Here is a 17,521-nt window from a genome sequence, read left to right as displayed (position 1 = left end):
GGTTTTCCCTTCCACCAGTCTGGAAGGAAGAGGAAAAACGTGATCGAAGATTCCAATGTGCTTTCCTCTACAATACCTGAGAAGCAATATGGACTAACCATAAATATAGTCATGAACTAGAAAGTCCAGGGTTGAATAGAGGGAAAGGCAAGGCATATAAATACACTACATAAAAGGACTAATTTGTATAGACTTATTTTATATATTTAAAATCCAATCTCAAAGACAAAAAGGTTACAAAAGAACAACGTGATAATTACCACCATACGAAAATACTTGTATACTTTCAAACAAAATTACGTCCAACTGCGTCCATTCTTTGAATGTTGAAACACATTTACGTTAACATTTACCTAGATGACAAGGAATTCTAAATTACTTTCATTAGGAATCGTGACGCACGGATGAAATTGAAGAAATCAAAGAGAAGGGGAAATACAGGTCAACGCATAATTTTTTTCAAATAACTGAATCCCAATTATGGGACTTCCAGGAGAAAAAAAAAAATCATAGATCTTCAAAAAGCTCGAAAGCCTTGCAACGGAGAGTGGAAATAATTTGTAACAAATGGAATGAAGGATAGATGATTGTTGATGGATTATATGAGACAAGTAATAGAGTTGACCTCGGAAGCCAGTCAAACACTGATTATTACTCTTTATGTCCGTTCTTCCCCCTCACCGTGCACAGTTTTCTCCTTGCACCGATCAAAAGGAATATAAAGTATCAAATCAGGGGAGTAAGACAATCCTCCCCATAGTCAAGGTGAACATTTTTCTGCACAGTGTATTCGTACCACCTTAGATATCTTTACATTTTGTGTAAGACAATTGTTTTAGACCGACTATGGAAATCATATTTTAGAACATTTAACAGCATAAAAATAGCTTCAACAATTCTGTTAACTTTATTGAAAAAGGTTGCTTTATAGACACAAAGCCTACCTTACTTATGTAACCAGGATAGCGTTACTGGCCAGCTAGGTACATGCCATATTATAAAACTTTAAATTTTGATGACATAAACACATGAAGGTACAAATAAGCCAAGTTTACTAGACTATTCACATTTCACAATAGGAAATTAATTATAGTAACTTAATTACAAGTTTTGATCTTTGAAAAAACTCCACGACACATACAAATATATAAATATCATTGCAAACACACCAGTGTTCTTTATCAACTGGTGTACTCGCACTGGAATATATCTAAGCCCCAGCTTGCAGCATACAGTTAAAATGAGCAACCTAGGAAATAGATGTGTTGTAGCAATAGGAGACAATGTCTCTGTTTGCTGTCAAATCTTTGGAATTGTGTAAATGTGACTTCAGGGAATTTAAAAACCGAGTGATAAGGCGGCAGCAAGTAGTTGCTTTAAATGGGCACTATGTATCTAACAAGCTCTGAGACCAAGTTTTCGGTTATAGCCCTGCCATCGATACGAAATGCCAAGTGGAACCAGACCATAATCACAGCAAGGACGAGTCATCCCCAAACAGTAGTAAAGTCCAGAGCACTGTTGGGTGCAACCTGGGATCAAGTTAATTGTCTAGTCACCTGCCTGGGATATGGCCAAAGCATCACACCCTTAAAATGAGTAAACCTCAAGGGTGAGGCAAGAAGAATTAATGTGGGTTAACTCCAAATTCAACATTCTTTCCAACATTTATATATAATTCTTAAATAAACTAGCTTCCTCAATTTAACTGGATGAGAAAAAAAAATGTCTGCAGAATAGAATCAATTTCCATTAGTTTCCTGGAAACAAATAACTTAATACTTCTAGTCTGACAGAGGCACATAATCCATCTAACTGATCATTGTATTTCAAGTAATTATTCAAAAGCTATCCGGGTAGGAATGTATTGGGCGATTAGGAACACATCTGACGGAGACTAGACATGGAAAGGAATTGAACGTGAAAAACCTGCCCCAGCTATTTTCTGGGCCTTCCACTGCAATTCATTTTGCTTCATGAAAATTATCCTTTTGGAGGTTGTTCATTTAAATCTGAAATTGTAAATCTCAGGGGCAAACGACACGAGTTTCACAAAGTATTGGGAAAGGTACAAAACCTCATTTCACATAAAGATCCCTTAAGGCCACCGTTGTGCCACTGGCTGCAGCCAATGAAATAAATTGGGTTTTTTTTTTAAACTCTGCACCTTTCTAAATTTTCTGCCATCAGTTGAAAGAAAAACACAATCTAAATATTTTGCTGAGCCAGATAAGATCAACTGCAACATTTCAAATGATCTTCTTCAGTGGCAGCTTGACCATATCCACCAAGTACTTGCGAGCAGGGGCAGCTGTGTAGAAGAGGAGTGTGACCAGCTTTCCGTGCGTCACCGTCATCAATGTTTGATGCCCCGAAGCCCAGACTCGATACCAGGAGCTGTAGAAAGGGTCGGATACCGCAGGACAAAGCATGTTGTTCAGGTTAACTTCCGTGGCCTTGAAAACAAAACAAACAGTCAATGCTACTCTTGAAGAAAGAAATGCTGTGGGGATTATTTTATGGGCTGCAAGCAAGAAACAGAGGAAAGCCATCTAGTAAAACATCATGGTGTGTGTGTGGGTGGGGGTGAGCAAAGGAGTAGGTACAAATTATTTACAAAGTCATAGCTTCCTGCTTGAAGGATTTCTTCATGGTCATCAGATTTGACTGGGAATTTACAAGAGCAGTAAATCTAGTGAGCAGTTTATGTTTAAAGAATTCTTCCTCTAGCCTGGGGTATGTAGCGCATGTGACTTTTTGTTTCGTTTTATAGCCTTGTACTTTATTCTCCTGTCAAACTGGGAGATTGTTTTGCTGCTAGAGTATGGTGTCCTTGGCTTGATATATTGTGGTCTATAGACACTGTTAATGGTGTGATAGGGAGGAGAGGGAGCCTGTTTTGGGGGAAGAATGGCAAAAAAGACTGTACTGAGGGAAAGATTGTGGGCAGGATTCTCTAATCCTGAGACTAAGTGTTGACGCCGTCGTAAACGCCGTGGCGTTTTACGACGGCATCAACAGGCCCCCATGATCAGGGATCCTGTACCCTACAGGGGGCCAGCACAGCACTGGAGTGACTCATGCAGCTCCAGCTACCGATACCGGCGTCAAACGGGCGCCGCGGGACTGCACATACGCGCTACGCTGACGCGAATTCGGGCATGCGCGTTTAGACCAGCGCGAACTCCCACATGCATGCTAGTTGCCTTCTCCGCGCTGGCCCCGACGCAACATGGTGTTGAGCTACAGGAGCCCGGCGCGGAATAAAATAGGCACCCACCAGGAGAAGCTGGCCCGGTGATCGGCCGGCCCCGATCGCGGACCAGACCACGGTGGAGCCCCCCGCCGGGGATCGGATACCCCCTCCTCCCCACCAGGCCATCCCCCGCAGGTATAACGGCAAGGTCCCGCGAGGCAGGACCACATGTGAATGCCGCTGGTGAGACTCAGCCTATCTCGGCGGTCACTTGGCCCATCGCACGCGGAGAATCGCCGTGGTGGGGCGCTCGAACGGTGCCGCGCCGATGCCAATGACCGGTGTCAGAGCGGCATCGCATGAATCACACCTTCCCCCCACACACACCCCTCCCCCCCCCCCCCCCCCCCCCACCCATTCTCCGACCTGGCCCAGGGTCAGAGAATCCCGCCCCGTTGTCTGGAAATGGATGAATGCAGAGAGAAAATCTATTGACGCATTTTACCCCAGCTGGTCGCAAAAACGTCAGTGCCACCAAACTAAAATAATATTTATCTTGCCCTCTTAAGTCACTCCAATGACCTGTTACAGGGAGGGAACATTCTGTATTTTTGATTGGCTTTATTGATTGCAAAATGGTCCTGCACTTCTCTGGGATTGAGAATATATTTTTTGTCAGACACCTTTGACAAGCTGCAGATGGATTTTTCCCTCCTTCTTTCTCTCACCTTGGGTCTGGGGTCTTGATGGGATATCTATAGGGGTTGCCGGTTTCCCGAAGAAAGGTGCTAAATAGGGCGTGATTCAGCAATCCCATTGTGCCTGGCATGGATCTGGGCGTGACAGGTAAATCGCACGCGTGCCCTAAATCGGGCACCCGCTCGGCGTCGGGCCGATCGCAAGTCACCAGATTCTCTCCACCGGCACGATCTGGATCTCGCCCTCACAGGGAGAACCAAATCTGAATATTTAAATAGGCCAATGCCCATCTAAAATGCAGGATTCATCCACGAGACCTCGCCAGAGCACCATTTCGCACTGGTCCACACAACCATGGACTAGTCGTCTCCAGCTCATTGGAAACCCCGGGTGGTTGGGACAGGGTGGTACCCTGTAATTCGTAAAAATCATTCTTGTTCATTTGCAGATCTACATACATCTCAATGACACAACACCTTCTCTCTAGATCTCATTTACTTAATACACCAGTAGTTACGCAAGTATTGGGTGCTCCAGAGGTTAACCCTTTGCACACTTTGTTAGCTTTAACTTTGTGGGTAGCATACCTTGTTTAAGAAAAAAGATTGTGGGGAGTATTTTCTTCATATCTCTCCTCGCCCTCATGGCTGGATTAAAAGGTCCCATTACCTTCTTTCAAACAGGAGGAGAGAACTTCTCCACAGTGCCCTGGGCAATATTTATCCCTCAACCCACATCACCAGAACAGATTAACTGGTCATTGTCACATTACTGTTTAAGAGAGCTTTATGTGAATCAATTGATTGCTGCTTGCTACATTCTAGTAGAACTTCAGTAGCTGTAAAGCATTTTGCGACATCCGGGGATGATGAAAGGTGCTATGGAAATGAAAACTTTCCTTTTTCTTTTAATTGCATTTTCTCTGTAAATGAACAGCATGTGAATGGTTTTCACTACCTGACTTTCCCAACTGAGGCACAACGTGATATTTATTGTCCCCCTTGTCTCATTGCTAGGACATAGGCTTCAGGTTTAACGTCCCACTCCAGGCGCCCAAGCACACAATCTAGGCTGATATTGTCAATGCAGCACAGAGGGGTATGTTACACTGCTGGAGGTGCCTCCTTTCAAGGAGTTGTTCGACCAAGATCCCATCTCTTCTCTCACATGGACAAGATTCTCATCTGGCATTTTTCCAAGAAAAGCAATGGATATCTCCCAGTGTCCTGGCCAACGTTTATCCCTCAACCAACAATATTCAACACAGCTGATTTAACCATTCCTTTCATTGCTGGGGGCAAGTTGGCTGCCATGGCAACTGTGCCATATTACAACTATGACTACACTTCAAAAGTATCTAATTGGCTGTGAAGCAGTTTGGGACATTCTACGGTCATGAAAGACGATATATAAATGCAAGTTTTTTTTTTTTGCTTTGTTATAGTAAGACCTACCCAAAGTAGGTTTACAAATAGTTGATCAGGGGGAAAATGAATAGGAATATGATGGCTCTCTTGACCCGAGTAAAGCAGAATTCAAACAATTCCAATATTCTAGTCTGTGCAGGTGGCTATGCTTATACCCGGTCAATAGGATCAATCATTCTAGAATGTCCAATAAATGGGGATTAATTTAAATAACATTACCACATTATTAGTTATGAAGAGGTTGGATAAGCTTGGGTTGTTTTCGCTGGAGCAGAGAATTCGAGGGGGCAACCTGATGAGGTGTACAAGATTCTGAGGGGCATGGACAGGGTGGAGAGGGAACAGCTGTTCCCCTTAGTTGAAGGGTCAGTTACAAGGGGACACAACTTCAAGGTCAGGAGCAGGAGGTTTAGGGGGGATTTGAGGAAAACCTTTTTCTACCCAGGGGGTAGTGACAGTCTGGAATGCGCTGCCTGGGAGGGTGCTAGAGGCGGGTTGCCACACATCCTTTAAAAAGTACCTAGATGAGCACTTGACATAACATTCAAGGCTATGGGCTAAGTGCTGGTAAATGAGATTAGGTAGGCAGGTCAGGTGTTTTTAATGTGTCGGTCCAAACTTGATGGGCCGAAGGGCCTCTTCCATGCTGTATTATTCTGTGATCACAATGGAAAATAGCCACATCAGAAATACATACTTCAAAGTTCCATATCCTGTGGCACTGACACTTCGAGACACTTTTACATTTATACAGCAGCATTATCCAGTAAGAAAATCCAAGGTACCTTCAGATAATGATAATCAGAAAGAAACGGACACTGAGCTAAAGGTGAAGTGACTAAAAGCCTGGTCCTATTGGTGGGTTTTAACCAATAAAGTAAGAGCCAAAGGGAATGCCATCCAGGAAAAACAACCTCCCTGACTACCCTGTCAAGCCCCTTCAGAATCTTTTATGTTTCAATGAGAGTATCTCCCATTCTTCTAAATGTCAGAGAGTGTCAGCCAAACTGACTCAGAATCTGATCATGCCAAATCCCTCTCATTCTGGAACCAATCTAGTGAACCTTCACTATACCGCCTCCAATACAAGTATATCCTTCCTTAAATATGGAGACCAAATCGGTACACAGTCTTTAAGGTTTGGCCTCACCAAAGTCCAGTATTGTAGCAAGCCCTTTATCAGCCTGGTTCTTCAAATCTTGCAATGGAAGCCACCATTTCATTTGCATTCCTAATTGCTTACTATACCTGCACGCTGTGTACCTTATACAGGTTTCACCTAATTTGGCAACACAAAAACAAGCCATTTGGCCCGATGAACCTTTGGCAGTGTTAAGCTGCACATAAGCCTCCTCTCACCTTTGTTCATCTCACCCCATCTTTCTACTCCCTTCTCCCCGTGTACTTCTCTAGCTTTGACTTTAATACATTTATGCTATTTGCCTCAACTACTCGGCATGATAGCAAGTCCCCCCCCCCCCCCCCCCCCCCCGGTGGCGGAGGGTGCGGGACATGCAAAGTCAAGAAGATACATGGGGGTGGGGGTGGGGGAGGGCGCTCTGTTTTATCTCCCTGCACATGCTGAGCTTTTCCAGAATTCTGTTTTTGTTCCTGAATTGCCTATCGGATTTGGTAGCCACTATCTGTATTTGTAGCTGCTAATTTTGGCCTAGCCCATCTCTATGTTTACTGCATCAAGCCCTGTATTAATCACAAAAGCCTCGACCCTGTCACCACCCAGTCTTCTTATTATAATAAAGAAAAGAATCTCAGCTTCTTCATCCATTTGCAACAGTTTGACCTTCCTGGTTCTATCATCACCCGTTTAAATCATCTTTTTGTACTGCTTCTACATCCTTAGGGCAGCACGACAACACAGTGGTTAGCACTGTTGCTTCACAGCGCCAGGGACCTGGATTTGATTCCTGGCTTGGGTCACTGTGTGGAGTCTGCACGTTCTCCCCGTGTCTGCGTAGGTTTCCTCCCACAAATCCTGAAAGACGTTAGTTGAATTGGACATTCTGAATTCTCCCTCAGTGTACCCGAACAGGCGACGGAGTGTGGCGACTAGGGGCTTTTCACAGTAACCTCATTGCGGTGTTAATGTAAGCCTACTTGTGACACTAATAAAGGTTATTACTATTTTTGTCATATGGAAATCATTACTGTGCATAGTATTGTCATGGGAGTGCCCCTTTAAGAAATGTTTTTGTCTTATCACATGGCTTCAATGATGTCATTGTGTGGGTGGAGCTGGGCTGTGGCTCTAAATTTACTTTCACTTTGAGTTTGAACTGGTTTGTACAGCACTGGTTGAAAAAGAAGTGTTTCTCCTTCTGCATTTTCAAAGCTGTTTCCAGGCTGCTTGATATCTTGAAAATAAATAATTGTTTTCTGGAAGAAGTTCAAACCTGCTGTTTTGGAATGGACACAAGAGCATCTAAACCGGGTCTTGAGTGCTATGTTCTGGGCCACACCTTTGAAAAGGGTTTTCTGGTTTATGTGATCCGTTATTAAATTAGAACATGATGTGGAGATGCCGGCGTTGGACTGGGGTGAGCACAGTAAGAAGTCTTACAACACGAGGTTAAAGTCCAACAGGTTTGTTTCGAACACGAGCTTTCGGAGTGTTTGAAACAAACCTGTTGGGCTTTAACCTGGTGTGTAAGACTTCTTACTAAATTAGAACAGCTTAAGGGGGAAATTTTTAAGGGTTGTACATAGAGTACTGTAGCTGTGTGGGTGATATATCTTGGTAGTTGATAAAAATGCTTACTGTGTTCGTTTATAAAAATGTTAACTAAGATCGTAGAATAAACTTTGTTTTTGATTAAAACAGCTTAAGGCCTCTGTTGAATAACACCTGAAAGGCAGACCCTTGTGCACATCGTAACCACAATAAATAAAGTTGCAGGTCAGGTGAACTCCCATGGTATACTTTGGCGTTTTCCAAATCCTGGCCCATAACAGTATCCCAAGTGTGGTATAGCCAACAGACTGTACAAGTTTAATTTTTCTCTACCACTGAATTCACTTTTTTTTTAAGCTTAGTTAACCACATTGCTGCTTTTACCAATTTGTAAGGCTGTGCCCTTGATCCCATTGTCTCTCTATCCCATTTAGACTCCAAGGAAAAGGTGGCCTCCTTACTCCTATTAAAGTACACCCTACACTCATTTACTGAAATTACTTTGTGAGGACACTAGGGTCAACTCCCCAGCTACTCTTCATAAATGGTACAATGGGATCTTTACAGAGGCAGATGAGGCTTCTCTTTAACATCTCATAGAAAAGACAGCACCTCCAATTGTGCCGTACCCTCTCAGTACTACACTGGAATGTCCACATTGGTGTTTGTGCTCACATCCCTGAGTGGAACTTGAACCAGAGCCCAGTGACTAAAGAAGAAAGAATATGATCAACTCGGCCATGGCTGACACAGTAACAAGAGTTCAATAACATTGGTCAATCTTTACAAAATCCCTGTTCAATATTCTTTATTCTATTTTGGTTTCTGGATTTTGCTTTTCTATGCTTTCCTATATATGATGTTCTGCTAACTAGCCTGTAGATCCTAGGCCTGTTCTAATTCCCTTTTCGAATATTTTCTGTTACCAATTGTCCTTGACCCTACACTCATATCCTAATTGAATGTGTGATATTAACTAAGCCAGGATTCACTGCGCTTCTTTCCTTGTCTGCGTGCTTCAGCAAAAGGCAGATAGCTAATGTCTCCCATCCATCGACTCCATCTACACCTCCCGCTGCCTGGAGAAAGCGGGCAGCATAATCAAAGGTCCCCTTTCACCCGGCTTACTCACTCTTCCAACTTCTTCCATCGGGCAGGAAATACAAAAGCCTGAGAAGACGCATTCAAAAACAGCTTCTTCCCCGCTGTTACCAGACTCCTAAACGACCCTCATATGGACTGACCTCATTATCACTACACCCCTGTATGCTTCATCGGATGCCGATGTTTATGTAGTTACATTGTGTACCTTGTGTTGCCCTATTATGTATTTTCTTTTCATGTACTTAATGATCTGTTGAGCTGTTCGCAGAAAAGCACTTTTCACTGTACCTCAGTACACATGACAATAAACAAATTCCAATTCCAAATCCAACCCCCCCTCCCTGAAATGGCCTAGCAAGCCACATGGTTGGAGGGCAATTCGGGATGGGCAACAAACGCTGGCCCAGCCTGCGATGCCCACATTGCAAGAACGAAGAAAGAAAAAGTGAAGTGGCCCAACTGAAATTGAACTTCGCTTTATAAGGGGTTTGTCCCATCTTCCTCAGTGAAAATAGCCGATTACCCTCTTTGTATTCACAATTGGTTAGAGCAGTAAGTGACCTTTGCATTAAACGTTGGGTGGGATTGTGGCTCTGAACATGAAGACAGTGTCATCACCATGTAGCCTCACATCCATGCAGCTAGATATAATTCCATGTTCTTTCGACTATTTGCAAGGCTAATACTTAATTTCTGCTGCTAGTCTTCCTGCTGGCAATTAGAGGCTTTAAACAATGTAAAAAATGTTACTAATTTACAGTGAATCATAGCTAAAAACTGATGCACTAATGAGTTATATTGAATGAGCCTAGATTCAAATACATTGAGATGCAATGGGTTTTCAAACATGCATCGTATATACAAAGGTAGTTAATTTGCTGTATATAGCAAGAGATCATCAGTGTGTGTATGCACTACAAACATGGATGTGGTCTTAAACTAACTTTGTGACAGAATGTTTACATTTAGCACATGCACAAGTAGACAGAAAGGTTCAGACGCAACGAGGAACAGTACACAGCTTGTACACTTACAGCAGCTTGGAATTCACAAGAACGTAGCAAATTAAACAAGTACAGAACCAAACTAGCGGATTATGGCATGTTTGTCTAATAGTCAGTAAACGAACAGAGGAAATGCTCATAAGTAAACTAAGAATTAGTGAAGGGGTTTTGCTGTTCCTGACTTGTGAGGGCCTTGGTTAGATATTTGCCAAAACAAAGGTAAATTGGTCAGATCGTGTATTCCAGACTATCAAGCCAAGCAACAAAATAGTAGTCAAAAGAAGTAAGGAAGACCGACAGAACATCAGGGGGAAACACTGCAGTAATAAACCTCCTGAAAGCTGATAGCCAGAAAGGAATTTGACAATTAACCAAAACTGGGTTGAAGTGAAAGGGATTGGAGCTGATTTTAGAGCAGTACAAGACCCAAACAGACAACATGATCAGGTTGTGCATTTCATACTGGACGTGTAGGGCAGAGGATAGAACAAAGCTGATTTGACACTAATAGGAACATTTCCGATCTCAGCTGTGGCAAATCAAAAAACACATTTACAACTACCACAAGGGAAATTCTAAGATAATATTGGTGCTATGTAACTTTTGCACAAGAGGACAACCATGAGTTAGAACACGTTATTAAGAAGGGTGCTTGAGGGCAGCACAGTGGCGCTGTGGTTAACACTCCTGCCTCACGGCGCCGAGGTCCCAGGTTCAATCCCGGTTCTGGTCACTGTCCGTGTGGAGTTTGCACATTCTCCCCGTGTTTGCGTGGGTTTCGCCCCCACAACCCAAAGCTGTGCAGGGTAGGTGCATTGGCCACGCTAAATTGCCCCTTAATTGAAAAAAATTAATTGGTTACTTTAAAGTTTTTTAAAAAAGGGTGCTTGAAGACAAGACCTTAAATACATTAATGGTAGATATCCTCGAAAGGTGATATCCAAAATGATAAAAGATTTCTTTCATCATTGAATTTGCTGACTCCTAGGTCAATGTATAAGCTAAGGCAATGGGTGGAGTCTTGTGGTGACGGGGGACCTAGCCACTAGCTGGAAAGCCAGCAAGATACCCATATTGTCTCTTTTTGACAACGCCTGCCACATCTTGTTCAAATCAGGCACATTGGCCATAGTGGAGGAAGGGGTGGGGGGGGGGGGTCTTCTCAACTGATCAAGAAGTCCTGCCTGTCAAGTGTTTCTGGCCAGAAGCTAGGAGATCTTCTACACTCAGTAATGCCACTGGCTGCTGCTGGTATTGCTTTCTCCTGGGGTCTCAGATCAAGGAAGGACCGAGACACAGATGACAAATAGCCGAAAGGGGATCAGAGGGTGGAGGTCGCTGGGCGAACAGGCGTCAGCAACAAGGGCAGGTGTTGAGTTCAGCTTCCCTCAGTCAGGCAAGGAGTGCCTTTGAAGAAGGGACCCCACTCCAGGAGCCAGCGAGCAAACATGCCGAGTTTACTTGTTGTGTTGCCTGCATGGCAAGCTCCCCTGCCCGCCACTAGTTTAATACCAGGGGAGGCAGGATGAGACCCTTAAGTGTGCATTAATTTCCCACTTAAGGGCCTCAATTGGCATTGGGGGGGGGGGGGGGGGGGGGGGTTAGATCATTCATTAACCCACCCCCACCACAGGATTAATTGAGACAGAAGCAGGAATCATAGAATTTACAGTGCAGAAGGAGGCCATTCAGCCCATCGAGTCTGCACCGCCCCTTGAAAAGAGAACCCTACCTGAGCCCACACCTCCACCCTATCCCCGTAACCCAGTAACCCCATCCAACACTAAGGGCAATTTAGGACACTAAGGGCAATTTATCATGGCCAATTCACCTAACCGGCACATCTTTGTGACTGTGGGAGGAAACCGGAGCACCCGGAGGAAACCCACGCACACACGGGGAGGATGTGCAGACTCCGCACAGACAGTGACCCAAGCCGGAATCAAACCTGGGACCCTAGAGCTGTGAAGCGATTGTGCTATCCACAATGCTACCATGCTGCCCTGGGGTCCCCACCTATCACCCTTCCACCCAACTGAAAGTTCCAAACTCGCCACAGGCAGAGGGGCGCAAGATTCTGTCCAATGTATTGATCTCCTCAGTCCAGCCCTTACGTTATTTACAAACCTCTGCAGTCTTCAGGGCATCAGATTGTCAAGAGAAATTAATTAACGCCGAGTGTACCACCTACTTTCTGCAACATCTTCTTAATTTCTCAGGAGGTCGGAGTGAAATATTAGTAAGGATTTTCCCTTGATTACATTAACATTTGCTTTCAATTGTAACTGCGGAAGCTTGGGCCAATTGGTAGCATTCTTTTTTTCTGAGTCAGAAGGCTTTTGGTTTGAGGCAGACCTTGGGACTTTAATCAAAACTGATACTTCAATGCAGAGAGCCACGATAAGACTTCTGAAGAAACGTAGACAAAGGGCTGTGCTGCTGACAAACGTTAAAGGCTCCATGTCATTATCATATAAACAAGTACAACCATCCTATCATTCCTCCCTCAGACAACATCATCAGTAACTGAACATCTTTGGGTGCTTGTGAAACCTTGCTGTATGAATAACGGTTGCCACTACTTATCCACGTAGCTGCAATTTCAAAGTAATTCATTCCATGCGAGGTCTGGCAGGCACGTTAAGGTGCTATATAAATGCAAATTTGTTCTTACTGGAAGGCTGACTGCCTGAAACACATCATCTTTCTGGCATTTATTATTTGCAGCTTGCCGTGGTTTTATAGTTTGCTAGACGTCATGGTATCAAAATCCTCATTCCTTTTGCCTAACACAGTGGATTGGGCAATCTGGGGGAAATATAACTTCAGAAAGAATAAAAGAGTTACATGTGGAAATAATCTGATATGTTGTTTACGGTTCATTCAACCGGAGGTAGATTCTGGCTCAGATTTTAAGGGATATTGGATAAAGGCAGGAATGTGGAGTAAGGTTCCAGATCAGCCATGGTCTCATTGAATTGTGGAACAGGCTTGAGGGGCTAAATGTGTTAGTCCTGTTCCTGTGTTCCTACCCCGCTATCAATTTATTCCCTGTCTATCTGAATGACTTTGTCTACCCGAATGTTCCACACAGGTTTTATTGTACATAGAACTGGACAGCACAGTACAGACCCTTCGGCCCACGATGTTGTGCCGAACTAGTCTGAAACTAAGATCAAATCAACCTACTCCCAATCATTCTAGTGCACTCGTATGCCTCCCCAATAACCGCTTGAAAGTTCCTAAAGTATCCGACTCCACTACCATTGCTGGGAGTGCGTTCCACGCCCCAACCACTGTACCGGACTTCTTTCAGTGTGCTCCTTTTCGCCTACAATCCCACAATTAATTCCATCATTTATAAAAGTCCTTAAAAATTCCCCTTTTGTTGTCAGCCATACGCCAAACACATCCGTACATCCTCAGTTTTCTTGCCAAACCTCTCCCCTTCACCAAACACTGGAGATAATTCATGGAGTATTATTTTGTATCCCCGAAATTCTGAGTTTTGAGATGGTCCTTTTGTATGTGCAACTTTTTAAGACCCTCAAATTTATTCTTTCAACATTGGTTGTACCCCATAGCGCCATTTTTGTTTTTTTAATTTAGAGTGCCCAATTATTTTTTTCCCCAATTAATAGCCAATTTAGCGCAGCCAATTTACCTACCCTGCACATCTTTATGGGTTGTGGGGGTAAGACACAGGCAGACACGGGGAGAATGTGTAAACTCCGCCAAGACAGTGACCCGGGGTCGGCATTGAACTGGCTCCTCAGCGCTGAGCCATGTTTAATTATGTTCTCCTTAAATATATAATGATCGTATTAATTCAGACCACAATTAGCTACATCACCTTGATATTGTGAACTTATGTACATCATATAAATTTGGTTCTAATTAACTCTCCAGAAAATAGGTTAAAGAATATTGAATGAACCAACTGTTATACTTCTTCTTAAAGCTATTTTCCCCCCAAATTACCCAAACTACTGTATTTATAAAGTAAACCGAACGGATTGGAACCAAGATGTCCATTGGTTCCGCAAACTGTAAAACCATCGCAAGCTACAAATAATAACTGCCTCAGATATGAAGTGTTTCAGGCAGATAGCCTTCCAGTCGTACCCCAACATGTCTCCCAGACCTCTCCGGATAATTTTTGAATTAATTCATTCCATTTTGAAAGTTCCAAATTATAGTTTGACGTTCACCAATTAAGAAGTACTCTGATCTATCCTTTTAGGTTCAAAGCCTTACACTTGACTGCACTGAAATCCATTTGCTAGGGGTTTTGCCCATTCACTGAATCTATTTCTATATCTGTGTAATTTTATGCTTCTATCTACACCACTTACAATACCACCAATCATTGATAAGCCTGGCTCTGTAGTGCTCTAATTCGTCATCCAAGTTGTTAATAAAGTGAACAGTTAAATTCTCACACAGATCCCTGTGGGATACCACAAACCTTGCCAATTAAAACACCTGCCCATTATCCCTTTCGCTTTTACTTAGAAATTAGATGCTGTTCAGCCTATTTCCTAACCAGATCAATAATTTGTCTTCAGGTCCATGAGCTTCAAATTAAACAGGCTTTCAATTTATCAAATGCTTCTGGAAGTCGTATAACAACATCCACAGACAATATCCTAGGTGAAGTTGCCTTGGTCCCTGATGACCATAGGCTGCTTTCCCCTTTGACGAGAGAGAGCTGACTGCTGTGGTTTAACCTCAGCATCACCACACCTCAGGCGGGAGGGCAAAATTGAGAAGGCGGGCCTTCATGAATAACCTGTGCTGCTGGACTCGCTCTGCATCGCAAACCAGCTTTCTAGCCAATTGAGCTAAACCGGCCCCCAATACACTGTGCACTACTTTGGTCACTTTTTCCAAGAATTCAGTTTCTTAAGACATGACCGCACCCTTTGTTAACCCCTTGTCTGTTCCCTTTGGTCAGCTGAAAATTTTCACGATGTTTAGTTTATCTTTAACAAGAATTGTTTAGACTGACTGGACTATAATTTGCTGGTTTTTCCCCCTCATCCCGCTTAAATGATGGAGTGCTGTGTGCAATTTTCCAATCTAAAGGAACGATTGCTAAATCAAGAGAACTTTGAGAGATTATGGGCTGGATTCTCTGCACCCCGACGCCGAAATCGCGTTCGGCAATGGGGCGGAGAATCCAGTTTCATGCATGTAATTGGGACCAGCGCCGGTTCCACGAATCTCCACCCCCCGCGCCCCCCCCCCCCCACCCCGCTGAAAAGCACCGTTCTCAGGGAGTACGCCACGCCGTGTATCCACCACCTGAGGCCATTGCTTGAGGCCCACCCCGCTATTCTCCGCCCCCGACCGGCCGAATTCCCGACGGCATATTTCTAATGTGGTCCTGCCATTTGGGATACTCACGTGGTGGCTGCGGACTCAGTCAGCTGATCAGAGGGCAGGGGGGCCTCATTTGGGACTGTGCTTTTATTGTGCGGGCGGTCCGGTCGGGCGCACGGGCCAATCGGGGGCACTATTTTGGCGGTCCAGGTCTGCGGTCTGAGTCCATCATGGAGCAGGGAGCAGGGCGCAGCCGTGCACATGCGCGACCCCTGACCCATAAGTGCGGGGGGGCCATATCGGCAGCTGGAACTGCAGGCACCACAACAGCTGCCTGCTAGCCCCTTGCAATGCTGCGAATCTGTGGCCTTTTGACGCCAGCTTTTCTGGCATAGAAGACCACGGTTTTCATGACGGCGTGCGGACATAGTCCCTGAAACGGAGAACTCAGCCCTATTGTTACAGCATCTGCAATGTTCTCACCTGCTTCCTTAAAACTAATTCAACAGAAGAAGTGGACCCTGCAACTCTGGTACTCCAGAGTTAACTTGCAATGCATATCGAAACCCCATGGGCACGCAACAATATATTTTGGTGTCACATGAAGTGGAAACTGTGGCGCGATTTATCGTGCAAGAATGAAGTCCCGTTTTGGGCGGGTATAGTGGAGTATTTCTCAGCGCCTCAAGGGGCGAGAACAACCCTGCTATCAAATGGGACTCTGCCGGTGATTTTGGCCGTGGCGAGGAAAGCCCTGCCAAGGCTACGTCTACCTTACTTAAACACTGACAAACTCATCAATGGGGGAAAAGATCGGGGCTTGATTTTTAAATTTCGCCTGGATCCCCCTCGGGCACCCCATCACGGCTTCTGGACATCCCCACTGTCTCAACTTACCTCTGACGGTGTCTTCGAGCTTCCCCTCACACCAACTCTTAAAAGGGCAGGGCACCCCTCGTCCTGATCCCTGGCACAGGCAACCTGGCACCTGGGCACCTTGCACTTACTGCCAGCTTGACACTGCTACCTGAGCACCCTGGCAGTGCCAAGGTGTCAGGATGACAGTAGGTGCCAGGGTACTACCCTGCCCAGAACCCGACCAATGCTAAACGGCACAATGGCGTGGGCGTTAGTTCCCGGGTTTCGGGAGAATCCTGCGCAGAGATATTTAGGCTCATTTAAATATGTTAATTTGTATTTCGCCCAACGAGGGTGGTCGTGAGGTCTTGCAAGATCTCGTTAGATCTCGGGAGACATTTTAAACCATGCAGAGTCTAATAGCAATGGCATTTGATAATATGGGGTTGAAGTGTCAAATATTTGCACAGCATATCTCAAAGATCTATAATTTCTTCCAAGGTTTCAATGAATTTAACTTTTAACAAACACAAATAATTGTAAAGTAACATTCAATATTGAACAAATAAAGAGATTTTGTCAGTAGTACACTTAAAACATCAGCATGGGAGGGCAGCATGGTGGCGCAGTGGTTAGCATTGCTGCCTCACGGCGCCGAGGTCCCAGGTTCGATCCCGGCTCTGGGCCACTGTCCGTGTGGAGTTTGCACATTCGCCCCGTGTTTGCGTGGGTTTCGCCCCCACAACCCAAAAAGATATGCAAGCTAGGTGGATTGGCCATGCTAAATTGCCCCTTAATTAGAAAAAAAGAATTGGGTACTCTAAATTTATTTTTAAAAACATCAGTATGGAAATATGTCCCTGGGCCCGTGTACTGGTTAAGATTAAGGAAGACATTTTACATAATATTTATGCATATATAGACACCCACACACACACATTAATTATGCATATTATCTTCTATTACATCGTTCACAGCTATCCAAAGGTCTGGAGCATCGTTTTAATATCTCTCTGTTAACAGACTTGTCTACTTGTAGGGTGAATTGGACATTCTGAATTCTCCCTCTTTGTACCCGAACAGGCGCTGGAGTGTGGCGACTTTCACAGTAACTTCATTGCAGTGTTAATGTAAGCTTACTTGTGACACTAATAAAGATTATATTACTTAAAGGGCACTGATCAAATATAGGTCCCAAGGTCAATTAAGAGAACTGGGA

The 17,521-nt window shown here is 44.2% G+C and overlaps 1 protein-coding gene across 1 annotated transcript in view; it reads right to left on the bottom strand.

Moving 5' to 3' along the window:
* Nucleotides 1-1,041: 1,041 nt before the first annotated feature.
* The window catches only part of LOC119951909 (transmembrane protein 164-like), a 181,920-nt gene continuing 165,440 nt past the window's right edge, over nt 1,042-17,521 (bottom strand). The window contains exon 6 of the mRNA XM_038775301.1: nt 1,042-2,456. Coding sequence (XP_038631229.1) covers nt 2,250-2,456 — 207 coding nt within the window. The 3' untranslated portion in view covers nt 1,042-2,249. The remainder of the gene's footprint in view (nt 2,457-17,521) is intronic.

This window comes from Scyliorhinus canicula, chromosome 17, assembly GCF_902713615.1.
Source record: "Scyliorhinus canicula chromosome 17, sScyCan1.1, whole genome shotgun sequence".
NCBI lineage: Eukaryota > Metazoa > Chordata > Chondrichthyes > Carcharhiniformes > Scyliorhinidae > Scyliorhinus > Scyliorhinus canicula.
This window is presented reverse-complemented; position numbering and strand designations above follow the sequence as displayed.